The sequence below is a fragment of the Lycium barbarum genome, chromosome 11 (genome assembly GCF_019175385.1).
Source record: "Lycium barbarum isolate Lr01 chromosome 11, ASM1917538v2, whole genome shotgun sequence".
Classification (NCBI taxonomy): Eukaryota; Viridiplantae; Streptophyta; class Magnoliopsida; order Solanales; family Solanaceae; genus Lycium; species Lycium barbarum.
Window position 1 is genome coordinate 45,763,039 of NC_083347.1, and position 16,808 is coordinate 45,779,846.

Sequence of the window (16,808 nt, forward strand, 5' to 3'; positions counted from 1 at the left end):
AAATGCCAATGCTAATATCGATATAGGAATATCAACACTATTTTTTTTTTTTGAGTGATTTAATTGTAAAGAATGATGTTTAGTAATTTTTATAATTAAAAATACGGTGTTTGGTAATTTTTAAGAAACAATAAAAATGATCTTAAATTAGAGAAATAACATCTCGAAAATTAGTGTAGTAATGAAAGAAAATATTCCAAACTCATTTTGGGGTATTTTCAGGACTGAGAAGCATAGTGAAATTAATTAAACGAAAAAAAAAGGGTCAAAATTGAGTGTCAACAACTTCTTTATTTTGGATAGACAAATTTCATTTCTCTTTACTGTGTATTACTACTATTAATATGCTTATTAATTACTCTGTTAATATATATTACTTCTATTAACTTGTTCATTTTAGTGGCAAATCAATTTTTTTAATTTAAGTCATTCAATTTTTCATCTGAATTCCTTCAAATGTTAATTACGTACTCCATTAATACTCATATTTTATTTACAAAACATTTTATAGATGAAATAAGGAACTCAAAGACTATGTGATAGTTGTTTGTTCTTATACTAATGTTAATAATAGTTATCCACTATTAATTTTACGTTTAATGAAATGATTTATTACCATACAAAAATATAACTTTTCAAAGTGTTTCAAATACTCTGAAACAAAAACAATATACTATAACATAAATTATTGAATTCGTGCTTCCAAAACTTTTAGCTTTTCACCCGTGATTTTCACGAAAAATCGTAAAATATGTAGATTTTTTTTTAATTGCATAGGGATAAAATTTCTAAACATAAAAATATATCATTCTTTTTAAGACAGACTAAAAAGAAAAGTGTGGTACTATTTTTTGTGTTGGGCCCATCTCCATAACTTTTTCAGTAAGTATATATCCTACCTATAGTTAATATGTTAAATAGGTAGAGAAACACCGGTTAGAATTATTTTATAAAATTAATTTTTAGTTTGAAATAAATATTTTATTAACAGACTTAATTTTTAAAAGTTACAACTGGTTAAAAGTTGTGATGAATAAGGAATAATATCTGAAGAAACAAGTATAATTAGGTAACAGGACTAACTGTAATATTGTAATAAAACTAATTGAATATGTTTACGAAATAAATTACTCTGTTCTTATTGCAATGTTTAATATTCTGAAAATAAACTAATATAAGTAGGCCTTTTCCAATGTATTAAGTTTCTAATTATAAAGCATCAAAATAGCCAATATAATTTATTAGTAAATACATAATTATGATAGTTCGCGTAAAAATAAAGCTACAAAGAGTATCTTATACCACACATATAATTATATGTCCGTATTATATCATACAATAGAGACATATAATTACCATACATATATGTGAAGTTTTAAAGATTATACTACTCCAGAAATATTTCCCGGAGTTCCTGCATTCCAAGTACATATATGTGAAGTTTTAAAGATTATCACATTTTAGTCTAGGGGTACGGTCGTTAAAATGATGTTTACTGATTTTAAAAAGTAATTAAAATTCAATCAGTCTTGAAATGGTGGTTAAGGTTTGATTAGCGGTTTAAAATGATGGTTTAAAATGATTATTAGCACATATCTTCTAAAAACAAATAAAAAAATAAGGTCACATAACTTGAAACAAAGAAAATATACTATAACACAAATTGTGGAACTCTTGTTCCTAAAACATTTATTTTTCCACATGTAACTTTAAAAAAACATCATAAAATATGTTGAACGAGTCTTATTATTGCATAAAAATAAAATAATTAACATATAGCACGGGCTTCGGTATCTAGTTGTCTCTATATTTTACACTCACAATTTGACTTTCATTTAATGGACTCTCATCAATTCCAAAATAGATAAACTATAAATAAAATATTTTGGATACTATAAGCCTTTTTTTCTAAGAAGTATGTGTGACAGTGTGAGCATTTGCGAAAAATAAAGCCTTAAGCATCCGCCGCCCCTTAAAGTTGTCCACAGATTCCACTTAAACACCTCTACCCAGACTTGTACCTAATGATCATCTATACCCACTAAAATTTGTACCTATTAAACACCTTTGGAAATCAACAAAAAATATAAAGTGTGTGTGATACAGTCGCGGTGATGTGACAAAATGAATAATTAAAAGACGACATGTGAAATTGGGGTCCAAAATAACTAGAAGTAAAAAAAAAAAATTACGCCTAAACCCTAAAGAGTTGTAATCGCCGCCACCGTCCCAATTCATCTTCATCCGCCGACCATTCGCAATTGTAAACCTAAACAATTTTAACTCCTTATGTTTTCTTCCCTTTTTCTTGTTTTTGGATCCGTTTTGGCTTTAGGTTTAGATTTGATACTAATTTTCGGGAAAAGAAAAGGAGAGAGGGAGGGAGAGAGGTATGGTGGTGCTGGAAGCTCCATTTTTCCTACGAACTGAAGGTTGTGGTTGAAGGCTAAGGAGAAAGAACGACAACACCGATGGGAGATCTGGAGGAAAGCGATGTGGTCTGGAGGAGATGAATGGCTCGAGAAAGAGGGAAGGAGAAGGGTGGATGGTAATGGTATTGCCGGTGGCGAAAAATCTGGAGGAAAAATGAGGTGGTGTGGAGGAGGTGAATGGATGAAGTTAGAAAGGAAAAGAGCAAGATGGTCGGCGGTGTCGTCGGCATCGGCATCGGCGTCGACGGTGGTTGTGGCGTCGGCGTTGGTTGTGGTGTTGGCGATGGTTGTGGCATCGACGGTAAGGAGATAAGAAGAAGAAGAAGAAGAAGAAGAAGAAGAAGAGATACAAAAAGGAAAAGTAGGCTAAATAATGCCTTTCATGCGCCTGCCTTGCGTGCAATATACACACTTTGCCACATCAGCAAAAGATGTTCAATATGTACAAATTTTAGGATTTTAGGTGTTTTATCGGAACAAGCCAAAGTTGAGGCGTCCAAGTGAATTCCGTGGACAATCGATGACTTAAGCCAAAAATAAAACCACTATTTAGTCATGATGAAAAGCAAACTTTTAAAATTTCCAAATGTCTTGTTTTGTGGAAGAAAAAAAGAACCCATCGACAGACACATGTGGTCGTTCACTTCTTTCACTTGAGAACCTAAAGTGACCCTTGTTCATTTGGACACTTCAGGTGGGCTATTCCTATTCCACTTAGACACTTTCTGCACCAGCTTTTTTAAATCCCAAACGCGTGCACTCAGTCGTCTCCTACTTGGAATAAGTGGCCAATTAAATTGTGCCAGCTCATTTAAATTGTGCCAACTCAATTAAATTGTGCCAACTCATTTTAATTGTAAATTCACTAATTTGTAAATTCGTGGAGTTTTGACCGTTAAAAATTGGGGCTTTAGAGCTAGTTGGATGCGCAATGAGGTGGCGCCCCCTTTGGTGTTGGTTTTGATCCGATTAATCCATCGGAGCTCCATCGCCGTAGTCCAACAGTACCTCGCCAAAATTTTCACCGTAAAAAAGCTCCGAATTTATTATGGGAGGTAGATCAAGACATGGGGAACAATCCCCAGTGGTTAAATCAGGACGAAATTAGGTAGAAGGTGGACAAATGTGAAGGCGACGTTGTGGTGATTTGGGCGAATTTGCCTCAGGATTTCTCTCAAACGGCAAGGTAGATTGCTCTAAATTTTTGGTATGTTGTAGATCTGGAGGAGATCTATAATCCCCAATAGGTGCGCCCTTATGAATCATAACAGATTTTGATAGGGAAATGATTTTGTGAGCCCAGGCGAGCTGTTCCTCGAAAAATGCTACAGTGATACATAAGCTTAAAAAAAAAAGCTTTACACGCGCGTGTTTTGACTAATATACACGCGACATGCCAGCGGTGCAAAAAGTGTCTAAGTGGACTAGGAATGGCCCACCTGAAGTGTCTAAATGGAACAAGGGCCACTTTAGGTGCTCAAGTGAAAGAAATGGACGACTGCAGGTGTCTGTTGACGGGTTTGGCCAAAAAATAATCACGCAGGCAATAGAAACAACAAGTCTACATATTTTATTTAGTATAAATTAGTTAATTGATATGAAGTGTTAGTTTACTTGTAGTAAAAAGCGGTGTTCAAACCTTAGAGACTAAAGGAAGCTCACCAAACAACTTTTTCAGACTGACATTGATAAAGCAATCAACTCTTTCAAACCTTTGAAATCACCAGGACCTGATGGACTTCACCCTATATTCTTCCAAAGGTTTTGGAATGACACCAGAAGGGTCCTCAGTAATATCTATTTTGAAGCATTCAAAGACCTTAGCATTAACACTGACATGAATAAGACTATTATTATTCTTATTGCTAAAGTAAAATATTCTACTACCATCACCCAATTCAGAACCATCAGCATGTGTAATATTAGCTACAAATCCATCAACAAGATTATTGTCAATAGAATTAGACTCTTCCTGGACAAAAGTATCAGTCCCCACCAATGGAGTTTTATCCCTAACAGACGTTCTACTGATAATGCTATTATTCTACAAGAAGCCATCCATTTATTCTACAGGAATAAAAACACTAGAAGAAAAGGAAAAATGATTCTAAAAATAGACTTAGAAAAACTTTTGACAGAATGGAATGGCCCTTATTTACTCTTCCCTTAATGCCCTGAATTCCCGCTGGACCTTGTCAAACTCATTATGAGTTGTTAACCATAACTGGTACCTCTGTTTTAATCAATGGGAAACCTACTGATTACTTTGAACCAACTAGAGGGATAAGACAAGGGGATCCACTATCACCCTATCTCTTCATAATCTGCATGAAAGCCCTATCTAGGAGAATAGATCATGAAGTGGAGCTATGCCAGTGGAAACCCATATGAATTAGTCAACAAGGAACCGTTCTATCCTTGCAGATGACTTGGTGCTTTTTGCAAAACCGACTGCAGAAAGTGTTGCCTCAATTATTGACATCTTTAATAGCTTGGCTACTTACTCAGGACAAAATATCAATTTCCACAAATAAAAAATATTCTTCTCTAACATTGTCAACCCCACAACCATTACAACCATCACCAACATGCTCAACATAAAAGCTTCTACTAACTGTGGCAAGTATATGGGTTTCCCAATCACAGACAAACATCCTAAGGCCTCTGACTACCAACACATCATAGACAAGATGAACACAAGACTGAAAGGATAGAAAGCCAAGACATTAACTATGACTGTTAGAGTTACTTTAGCACAAAGTGTCATCAATGCTATACCATTCCATGTCATGCAACTAAACTTGCTCCCAACTGCCACTAGGAATAACTTTATACGGGGCTTTACTGCTGAAAAAAGAAAGATGCACCTTATTAATTAGGATTATCTAACCTCCACCAATGATAAGGGAGGCATGGGATGCATGGCGTCCACTGGGAGAAACCACTCCTTACTAGCATGCTTTGGAAAATCTATGCTAACAAAGAAAGCTTATGGACCAGAACTTTAACTGCCAAACATACTGCTAGACCTCTAAGTACTCTATTAGACCCTATGACTCTTATATTTGGAAAGGTGTTGTAAAAGCTATAAAAACCTTCAGAGCTACACTGCTTGGACCCTAGGTACAAGTGAATATATCAACCTCTGGCATGGAAAATGGTTTAACAAGACTCACTCTCAACCATCACAACTCCTCCGGACTTTGAACACTACTGGATATGGAAGCACATAAGATTAAATACTTCCTTTTCCTACTAATTAAGAAAAGGCTCCCTACCTTTGCTTCTCTCGCAAACATCAACATCCTTAATTCTGACCTTTGCCCTCACTGCCACACTGCTGAACATATTTCTTCGTTGCCTCAAAGTCTCACAAGTCTGGAACTTGTTAAGGATAGATGCTCCTACAAATTCTTCCCTAAACGACTGGCTGAAAGCCTTATGCCAGTCTATAATCACATTCTTACTCAATCTGGGCTAACCATTCCCATTTCCATCCTTATGCCTATAGTGCTATGAAACATCTAGACTAATCGAAATCACAACATTTTTGAAAAAGTCAACTACATTACTTGCACCACTACTATCATGAATCATGCCTTGGAGTACTACCACCTAGGAAACAACACAACAGTAAAGGACATTACACAAAAAATCACCTTAGAGGTTAAATGGGAAAAACCACCCAATGGTGTATACAAACTAAATACCGATGGATCCCACCACTACTAAAAAGGGAGGTATAGGAGGCGTCATCAAAGAGGATACTGGAAGGAGGGATTTGCATCGAAAGTGAAGGTTGACTCTGCTCTAAAAGCATAAACTTACGCCTTTCTAAAAGGATTGTAACTTGCTTTTACAGAAAATCTAATGCCGCTGATAGTGGAATTATATTCTCAGGTATTAATCAAACCCATTCAGGATACACCATTATATTGTCCTTACAAACACACGTTATAAATGATTGCAGATTCCTACTGCAAGCACCGGGGAATTCTCCAATTTAGCACACATATAGGGAAGGGCCAAGGTGGCACATAACTTGGCTGCTTATGCAAATTCTGGAATGTACATCATGCTTACAACGGGAGAAACTAGTTTTTGAAATGTTCCTCCTAATTTCATAATCTCCTTTGTAAACAATGGTCTTTTAAATGTAGCATCATTAAGATCTACCTCAGCGCAATAAACACTACTTTAGGGGATGCATCGTTAAGATCTTCTCCAGTACTGTAATGCCTTTAATTATAAAAATCCTTCGTCTCAACAAAAAAATAGTGTTCTAAAAGGCATTGTTGAAATTATCACCAGACGCGATTGTCAGGATCCAAATCTGGACCCAAATCGCGGCAGGACACCCGATAAGCCACTACTCATTAGGCAAATCCTATAGCTAAATCATGCGGATAACAAAGAAATAAAGAAGAATGAAATACTACTAAATCGATCTTATCATATATAGGTGTGGAACATAATACAAAATATAGAAAGTCAACCCATAACCCCAAATAATTGCTAAGTCATGAAGCACTAAGATCTGAATACAACTAATTCAACACATAAAAGAAATGAAAAGGTAGGAGCGGAGTTTATCTTAAATGTGCTGTTGATGGATAAGGTACGTAATTAGAGAAAATAGTTATTAAAGAATGATTAATATGCTGAGTGATTATAGATATAAGTAAGGATACAATAATAAGAAACCTTTTTTATTAATAGTTTCTTAAATGACGTGTAAAAGAAAAACACGACAATCAGGGACGACTTTGGAGTAAAGCAAATAAAGCCAAGTCTTAGGCCCCTCGATTTGGGGGCTCCATTTCTCATAATAGGTTATATCTTTTTGCTTTTAGTACTTTGAGTACTTTTTGTCATTAACATGAAATAGTTAACTAATTGACTGAAAAGAAGGTCGCTAAATAGTAAGTTATGTATAGTACAAATACTCAATCTATTTTAGTATATTGACAGAATAGAAGGCTCCTGATTGGTTTCTCTACAATACTCAATCTAGTTTTAACCTTTCTCTCCAAATCTTTAGTATACTTCTATGCTTTTATATTTCTTCTTTGTTTCTTTAAGAGAGTCTTTGATTAAATTGCTCTGAAAGACAAGAGCTATAGTGTACAAATTTGTTATTTTTGTTTTTTCTCGGGCACCAACTATTGCAACAAGTATATTGAAGCACCAAACAACAATTCTAAAAAAAGTTATCAACTTCTTGGATCAGGATGTATTATTTCAACTTTTTAGTATTCTTTTCATCTAAAACTTGCTTGTTTTGATATTTACTATGTAATATATATTGTTCTCTTAACTAATTATTAAAATAAAAAATATGTCAACTAGAAAATATAAATTCGGTTATCCAAAACTCAAAAAAAGAAGAACAGAAGAATTGAATTTTTGATACAATCTCAAAATGAAGCTCCCAAGAAATTCAGTGAGATATTTGATATAAACCCTCGAAAATGCCAATGTTCAGAAGATGGAGGTAGCGGGCTGAGTGCTGGCCAGTCAAGAACGCCCACGTTTAGAAGATTGACGTAGCGGAGATGATGATCCTCATATAGATGTGTGAGCAGACTAGGAGAGACAAAATTAGGAATGAGGTTATACGAGACAAGGTGGGAGTGGTCTCCGTGGCAGACAAGATGGGGGAAGTGAGGCTGATATGATTCGGGCATGTGAAGAGGAGGTGCAAAAATGTGCTAGTGAGGAGGTGTGAGAGATTGGCTGTGGCAGGAGCTAGAAGAGTAGAGATATGCCGAAGAAGAATTGGGCGAGGTGATTAGACAGGACATGGAACAACTTCAGCTGCTTGGGAACATGACCTTAGATAGAAAGGTATAGAGGTCAAAGATTAGGATAGAAGATTAGTAGGTAGCTGAGTGTTGTAGCACTTTATGTGGGAGAGGTTGGGTGCTAGGCCCCTCCTCTCCTCTCTTCTTTTTGTAACTTTGTTTAGTTATCACGTAGTTTCTTATTCTCCAATGTATATTACTATCTGTTGCTGCACTTGTTTTGTATCTTGCTATTTTGTTATTTTACTTTTCTTACAGTCGTGCGTTGGATACATTTCTTTTGAGCGGAGGGTCTATCAAAAATAACGTTTATACCAAAGGTAGTGGTAAGGTCTGAATACATCTTACCCTCCCCCGACGCCACTTGTGAGATTACTCTGGGTATATTGTTGTTGTTGTACCCTCAGAAAGTTTGACTTCAAATAAAAAATATATAAGAAAGTTTTTTCTATTCTCTTTTTTGTGAAAAAAAAGATTAAGACACTTATTGATGTTTGGCTTTAGGCCCCAAATAATATTCAGCCACTCCTAACAACAAGTCTCTTTTTTCCTCTGACCCCATTTATGTGGTACATTTTTTTTTATCTGTCCCAAAAAGAATGTTATCCAAAGCGCCACGGGTTAGATTAGTATTATCCAAAGCTCCCTAGAAAACCTCCCAAGAAAACGTCAATAGGTCTCGGTTTAAAAGGGGAAAATGAAATGCTTTGGGACATCACATGGGTGAGTGTGTTTTTGGTAAATCGAGTCAACCTGCCATGGGCTTCCGCGGTACCACAGCCTTCACCATAGTGCGCAGTCATTTAAGGTAAAAAAATTTCATTGAGTAATTTCGTCGTACAGTTTGATGATGAAATACAGTAACTCAAGACTTGTAATTTCCTGCTTCCTTCGTGGGATTCACAGTTACCACTATCCCAATTTGCCAAGAAATAAGCTAATTTGTCTTCCTCAATCCACCAGTGGTCTGAGTTTCCTGCATAGTGCTCTCTCAAAGTCTAATAGGGTTAATTTCTTCATTTCTGGACTCAGGTTTTGTAATTTTACTTCCTCAAGCAATTTAAATGATGGAAGTGATTATGATCAAGAAGATAGTAGTGACAATTATAAAGAATCATATTCTAATTTTTCCCAAGAAGATCTTGAAACCAACAACAACAACATACCCAGTGTAATCCCGCAAGTGGGGTCTGAGGAGTGTAGAGAGACTCTTTCCGACAGACCCTCAGCTAAAGATCTTGAAACCATTGAAGCCATTTTGAAAGAACCCGGAATCCATGCTGCTCAAGTGCATAACAAACTTGAGCAATGTGGTGTAAGGCCCACACATAATCTGGTTACCGTGGTTCTTTCTCGTGTACGGAATAATTGGGAAGTTGCATTCACTTTCTTCGTTTGGGCAAGTAAACAAACAGGTTATGTGCATTGTGTGCGTCAATATCATTCTATGATATCTATACTTGGCAAAATGAGGAAGTTTGATACTGCGTGGTCATTGATTGATGAAATGAGAGGTAGAAACAATAGACCGTCTCTTGTGAATTCTCAGACACTCTTGATTATGATAAGGAAATATTGTGCTGTACATGATGTGGGAAAAGCTATTAGTACGTTTTACGCATTTAAACGGTTTAAATTGGAAGTTGGAATTGCAGAATTTCAAGACCTTTTGTCTGCGCTTTGTCGGTACAAGAATGTAAAAGACGCGGAGCACTTGCTTTTTTGCAATAAGAATGTTTTCCTGTTGAATACTAAGAGTTTGAATATCATTCTCAGTGGATGGTGTCTTGCCCTTGATGATTTAAGTGAGGGAAAGAGGATTTGGAGGTTGATGAAGGAGAGAGGGATTCCTCGTGATGTTTTTTCGTATTGTAGTATCATGTCTTGCTATTCGAGGGCTGGCAGACTCAATGTTGTGCTTAAGCTTTTCGATGAGATGAAATTGTGTGGGGTTGCACCCGATGTTAAAGTATATAATGCTGTGATTCATGCTCTTGCAAAAGGCAGGCTGGTTAAACAAGCTAGGATTGTGATGAACACGATGGAAGTGAATGGTCTCACTCCAAACGCTGTCACTTATAATTCATTGATCATGCCTCTCTGCAAAGCTCGATTGCTAGATGAAGCCCGTGAGGTCTTCAATGAGATGATTGAACGCGGCATACATCCTACTGTCCGAACTTACCATGCATTGCTTCGTAGCGTGAGGACAGGGGAAGAAGTATTCGAGCATTTGCAAAAGATGAATTCAATGGGCTGTATTCCAACTCATGACACTTATATAATGTTAATCCGGAAGTTTTGCCGATGGTGCCAACTTGATAATGTTTTCAAGTTGTGGGATGAGATGAGCAAGATTGGTTTGGACCATGATCGAAGTTCATATATAGTGCTGATACATGGACTCTTTCTGAATGGAAAACTGGAGGAGTCATACAAATACTATCAAGAAATGAAGCAAAAAGGTTTACTGCCAGAGCCCAAGATAGATGAAATGCTTCGGGCTTGGGTGGTTCAAGAGAATAATGTAACATGTAGTCAGGAGAACAAAGAGAGGGTCAAATTCGAAAAAGCTGATAAAGAAAGGGATTTCCGTAAAAAACCTGAAATTAGAAGAGTTACGAGAGAGGGTGGCTTCTCTTTCTGGGACCAGTAGATTAATTGTTGATTATAAAATTATGGCTCGGGCCACTGTACACACAGGTGCATGAGGTTTTTCTTCATTTAGGTTGTTTAACAGAATGTTATTGGTTTATTTACTATGCACTGGAAATTCACTGCTATAGATTCAGCAAGTTGCTTCTCACCTAAAAAACAATGTCTCAGTTTGCTGTGCCCTTTCTGTATTGGATGTACCTTTGTCTAGACCCACAAAAGTTGTACGGGACACAGCAAATTGTATGAGGGCTCAGACGAAGTTACTGGACTTGGATGTTTGAGAGATCCAACCGCCACCTTCCAAGAGAACAACAGAGGGGTGGTGGGCGGGTAGAGAGAGAGAGATGGCTGACCTCGTCGTTGCTCCTACTTGATTGCCAGAAGATTTTACGAAAGAAAATCTAGTAATATAAGCTATTACACTTGGATTCTCCTGGGTTTTCTGTGATTCTTTCAAACTCTTTACTTCTGCATTTATTTTCTACCAAAAGTTCGTTTTTGCCCCCTTTTTCACTGTTGTTTTGAACTTTGAAGTTGAGCTTTCATCCTCATAGTTGAATTCAGGATTTCAAGTTTGTAGGTCAGAGTGCAGAGTACCACTACACCCACTCTTTTTTATGAAAATGGTGCGGTTTTGGTGTGTATATATAAACTACAAGGTTTTAATTATATAAGTTTGAGGCAAATGAAAGGGGTACGTTGCCCGCTGCACGCAGTGTGTATTCACTCATTGTTTGTTCTTTTGTTTTTCCTCCTTTATATTAGGGGTTTGACGGAATCCAGTCACGTATTTGTGTTGTTTATGGATGTGATTATTGGTTTTGATAATCCCTTTATAGTTGTTTGTTATGCTCACGCTATTCAATTTAACAGAATTGTAGGTTTATCGACCGATCAGTGCGAAATTGAATTACTAGACTCAATCCAAATTACAAGTCAGTCAACTACAAATTACAATTCAATGAATTAAAGAAAACACATTGAAATGGATCTCGATCACTCTCCTTCTATTCAATTGTAATTCCTGGATTGAAGAGGTAGAAAAGGATTAGAGTGAGGAGAGAAGAAAAGGAATGAGAAAGAGGAGAGAATTTTCAGAGAGAAGGGATACAAGACCTGTGAAAAATGCTGGCTGCAACTGAAAGTTGGCGCCCTTAGTAATGGAAGCAAGACGAAATCACAACCGTCTGTGTAATCTACGGATTTAAATCTCAGCCACTGGATGCGTTCTTCAGTCCCAAAAAAAGCGTCGGGGTTAAATTGGACCTTTCCCCTTATAAACGACATCGTTCCCAATTACTAATTGCACTTAACAACCATTTAAACTAGCTTACGCCAAACATTGTTCAGATTAGGTTGGTTCTCGTTATTGTTGAAATGGCATTGCATTCTGGATTCAGTAACTTGGGCATGTCCATTATCTCAACTTTTAGATGGGTGCTGTTTCCTTTCTTATCTGGTTCCCTGCTCCTTTATCTTGGGAGTGAACAATGGTCCCTATGTGCGAGTACCAATGCAGATACTCAGTTGATAAGTCGAGTTGTGCAAGTTAGCCTGGCACCATGTTATTGAAAAAGAAATGAGACGGGTGTGAATTACCATTGCAATCACTTGACAATGGGTTCAGACTTGGTGAGTTCGCACCCCCAGCCTTGTTTACAGATTTTCCCATGGCGATGGTTCTAGTGAATAGGTAATAGTTTCTTGCTTGGCTTTTTATATTATCATTTCCGAGGGTCTTTCGGAAACAGCCTCCCTACCTTCCAAGGTGGGGGTAAGGTCTGCGTACACTTAACCCTCCCCAGACCCCACACTGTGGGATTCAACTGGGTATGTTGTTGTTGTATTTTGGTAATTGTGCTGCTCTTTTTGGTTTTGTGTAACCTTGCATGAGATTATAGCAACAATTGCAGATGTGAAAATACATACAATACCGCCGCCTATATATATGTTGGCAAGTATTGTGTCACGTTTTTTTCCCTTTCTAATGTTGGCTTTTTTCTCCAGCAGGTCTCAGGGTTCTCATGAATTATAGTAAACGACTTGTTTATAGATTTACGGAGAGTAATGAGATTTCTTGCATTACATGGTGGGGTTTGTGTTTTCTCCTATAAACTAGTGCAGGAAAATCTGCTTTGGTTGATAAGCCAATATGGTGAATAATTATATGTTTAGGTTGGGCTATGGCTTTAGGCGGTGACTCCAGAGATCCATTTCTGGGGCAGAAAGCAAGCTTGGAGATTTAGTAGAAATGTCAGTTGCCCAACAGAGATTGTCATTTTGCAATTCGAAGTTCTTCTATTCTGTGGCATCTGCAGGATTAACTGACTTGCATGTGCTTGTAGTGCCCGCTAATTTAGCAGCAGCAAAGGCAGATTTGCTTGTTGACCAGAGAAAGAACTTTTTAGTAGTTGAAGGCTTGAAGCCCTTTCTCATGCATTTTCTATACCATCAGTATCAGGGCCTGCATTTCAGGTCTGCGGTTATCACATTGATCTGCTGATATCTGAGCCTACTCAAGGTTCATTAGACATCAACTTTCAGGAAGCAGCGATAGCTATTTGCAGTTAAAGAACTTCTCCTAGTGTTTCCTGTTCCTCTAATAAAATGACCTCAAGGCATCAATACCTGGTTTGCCACTGCAGAACTCCATTACTTCTTATAGCAATTAGAAGCTTCAATCATTGTCTAAAAGACATGAGTTTGAGAAATAAAGATGAGCGATAACTTGTTGCTTTACGGATATTTTGCATATATTGTTGCAAAAAAGAGGGAAAATTCAAATCTACATAAAGGATTTGGATTCAAGGGTTTCCACAGTTAAGCATGTTTCTATGCTGGCACTGCCCCGATCTGTCCTTTGTTGACCCTGCCCGTGAGGTGCAGCTTGGAATTTCAGCGGACTCTTCTGAAGTGTGTGTTTCCGTAAATTTTCTGTTCTTATTAACTAAATCAAGTTACAATTGCCGCTGCGCTATCTTGTATAGATGACACCTACTTGGCTTAGTGTTAATGGAATTACTCTGATTTATAAAAGAATAAAAAAATTAAGTCAAGTTTGTGTAGTAAAAATTTGCAGTAGCTATTTAAGTGGAGAAGAGCAGAGGGGCGGGCTCATGAGTGACTGAGTTTCAAATCATGTGCTGTTGGCCCTCAGGGATTTTGCGGTTATCAAAAATAAAATAAAATTGTAGTAGCTGCTGTCATATAAAACTGACATATAATGTGCTGAATTTCTGAAGTTGATGATGCCTCTCTTACCCTATTATAAAAGTGACTAGCTAATCGAGGGGAGAAAGGAAATTTGCTTTCAGTCGGAGATGTCTAGAAAGGTCTAATTTGCATGCGTAAAACTGAATTGACGATTTCAAGGTTTAATCACTTTTCTGATTGGTGGAAAATTATTTACTGTAGGAGCTATGTATTTTATGAGTGATATTGACATAATTAAACGACTTTTCAATTAGAGATGTGTACAAAGTCACCTGATTTACATTTACTCATGGTATTACTTCCAACTAATATGAAGTAGATCATGGAAGCACACAACTGTGAGGTATTCTATCCACCCGGGGCTACAAAGATGTATTTTGACTTGAAGTAACATTATTGGTGTTGTTAGATGAAGAGAGACATTGTGGAGTTCATGTCTCGGTGTTTGAATTGTCAACAAGTGAAGTATGAACACCAGAAGCCTGCTGGTGTGATTCAGAGGATGCCCATACCCGAGTGAAAGTGGGAGCGGATTGCTATGGACTTTGTGGTAGGATTGCCATGAATTTTGGTGAAATTCGATGCTTTGGGTCATTGTGGACAGGTTGATCAAATCTGCACATTTCATACTGGTTCGGACTACTTACACTTCTGAGAAGTTGGTAAAAATCAATATCCGTGAGATAGTTCGTTTGCATGAGGTGCCCATTTTGATCACTTCGTATCTGGGCACACAATTTACTCTCATTTCTGGCGGTCTATGCAGAAGTTGTTGGGTACTCGGGTGGAACTCAGTACAAACTTTTCACCCTCAGACAGATGATCAGTCCGAGCGGACTATTTAGATCCTTGAGGATATGTCGCGGGCCTGCTTGATTGACTTTGGTGGTCATTGAGACCAGTTCCTACCCTTGGTGGAGTTTTCTTACAATAATAGTTACCATTTGAGTATGAGATGGCACCGTTCGTGGCACTATATGGTATGAGGTATTGCTCTCTGATTGGTTAGTTTGATGATTTTGCGGTTGGGACGTGGGGTAGTGATTTGTTCAGGGATTCCTTGGATAAGGTCAAGTTGATTCAGGAGAGACTTCTTATGGCTCAAAGTAAGCAAAAGAGTTATGCGGATAGGAAGGTTCGTGAGTTAGAGTTCATGGTTGGAGAGCGGGTCCTATTGAAGGTTTCAGCCATGAAGGGTGTGATGAGGTTCGAGAAGAAGGACAAGTTGAGCCTGAGGTTTATTGGCCCACTTGATATTGTTCAGCGTATTGGCGAGGTACCTTATGAGTTGGATTTACCTCATGGTTTATCGGGTGTTCATCTAGTATTTCACATCTTGATCTTGAAGAAGTCATTAAGATGGTTCTCATGTGATTCAATGGGATTCAGTGTTACTTGATCAGAACTTGGCTTTTGAGGAAGAGCGGGTAGCCATTTTGAATAGGCAGGTTCGGAAGTTGAGGTCGACGAAAATTGCTTTAGTGAAAGTTCAATGGCGGCACCGTCCGGTTGAGGAGGCTACTTAGGAGACCGAGTTGGATATGCAGACCCAATATCCCCAACTTATCGAGAATTCAAGTATTTTCTCTTTCGAGGACGAACGTCTATAAGTGGTATCTGATGTAATGACGTGCTAGGTCATTTTGAGTTTTTGGACTTGTTTTCCTCAAAATACCCTTCTCATAGTTTTATCATGGTATTTATGACTTGTGGGGTATGGGTGGCGTAGTTCCCGAGGCAATCAGATGAGTTTCAGATCAGATTTAGCAAAATTGGAAGTTCTTAAGTTAAGAAAAAGAGAAAGTTTGACCAAAGTCAACATCGGGGGTAAATGGGCCCGTATTGGAGTTTAGTCAATTTCATGAGGTTCGGAATGCCATTTATGACATAATTGAGTAGTTGGTTCGGGTCCTGAGGGGTTCGGGTCTGATTTGAGGTCTTTGGTCGAGAAACTAGTTAAGTTAAGGATTTGGAGTTGACAACGGTCAACATCGGGTCAAGAAGACCATGTTTCGTAGTTTTGAGTGTGCCTCGAGCCGGCTTGTAGCGTTTTTATGATTAAAATGCATATTTGGTTTGTGTCTGAGAAGTTTCAAAAGAGTCTCGGGTGTTGGATTGAAATTCGAGAGACACCAGAAAAATGTGGTGCCTGATGTCTGGTTTCCTCCTACGCGATCGCGTAGGAGGAGTTTCATTCGCGAAGAGGAGGGGTCCAGGGGGATCACAATCGCTGGTTAAGGCTCGCGTTCGCGAATAATGGAAGGAGTCTGGACCAGGTCACGCTGGCTCATCACGATCGCGATGGCCTCGTTACGTTCATGATGTGTTGGGTCATATTCGCGATCGCGAAGAACAAATCAGATCTGGACAAAATTAAACAGTTTTGGGAGCTTAAGAGCTCGGTTTTAGGTGATTTCAAAGTAAATCTTCAAGTTTTGACGGAGGGGGGGGGGGGGGTATGTTTCTAAACTATCTAAGTATTTCCCTGTGATTTCATCCTTTATTAGTGATTTCATCCATGATTTGATCTTAGAAATTAAGGTTTTCCATGGAAATGAGTTTTTGACTAAAATGCCAAATTGAAGATCGATTTGTGATCGGATTTGACAATTGTTGTGAATTAGAGAATACCAAAGCATATGGGCATTAGCTGGTAGTTGCTAAATTACTTGATTGACTTGATTGCTTCGGTGAACTGGGC

The 16,808-nt window shown here is 37.8% G+C and overlaps 1 protein-coding gene and 1 pseudogene across 1 annotated transcript; both read left to right on the forward strand.

Annotated features, from left to right (window-relative positions):
- The first annotated feature begins 8,955 nt into the window (after positions 1 to 8,955).
- LOC132619799 (pentatricopeptide repeat-containing protein At5g15010, mitochondrial-like) lies at positions 8,956 to 11,722 on the forward strand. Its single transcript, XM_060334589.1, has 3 exons — positions 8,956 to 9,044; positions 9,143 to 9,268; positions 9,458 to 11,722. The coding sequence occupies exons 1-3, from the start codon at positions 8,956 to 8,958 to the stop codon at positions 10,890 to 10,892; spliced, it is 1,650 nt and encodes a 549-aa protein (XP_060190572.1). The 3' UTR covers positions 10,893 to 11,722.
- Positions 11,723 to 12,769: 1,047 nt separating this feature from the next.
- Positions 12,770 to 13,718, forward strand: LOC132619800 (probable protein phosphatase 2C 55; annotated as a pseudogene).
- Positions 13,719 to 16,808: the final 3,090 nt, after the last annotated feature.

What these genes read in the sequence shown, in the direction of transcription:
- LOC132619799 (XM_060334589.1), top strand. Translation starts at nt 8,956, where the DNA reads ATGGGTGAGTGTGTTTTTGGTAAATCGAGTCAACCTGCCATGGGCTTC. An exon ending in ATAGTGCGCAGTCATTTAAG is followed by an intron (nt 9,045 to 9,142) that starts GTAAAAAAATTT and finishes TGGGATTCACAG; the next exon opens with TTACCACTATCCCAATTTGC. An exon ending in TTCTTCATTTCTGGACTCAG is followed by an intron (nt 9,269 to 9,457) that starts GTTTTGTAATTT and finishes TCTTTCCGACAG; the next exon opens with ACCCTCAGCTAAAGATCTTG.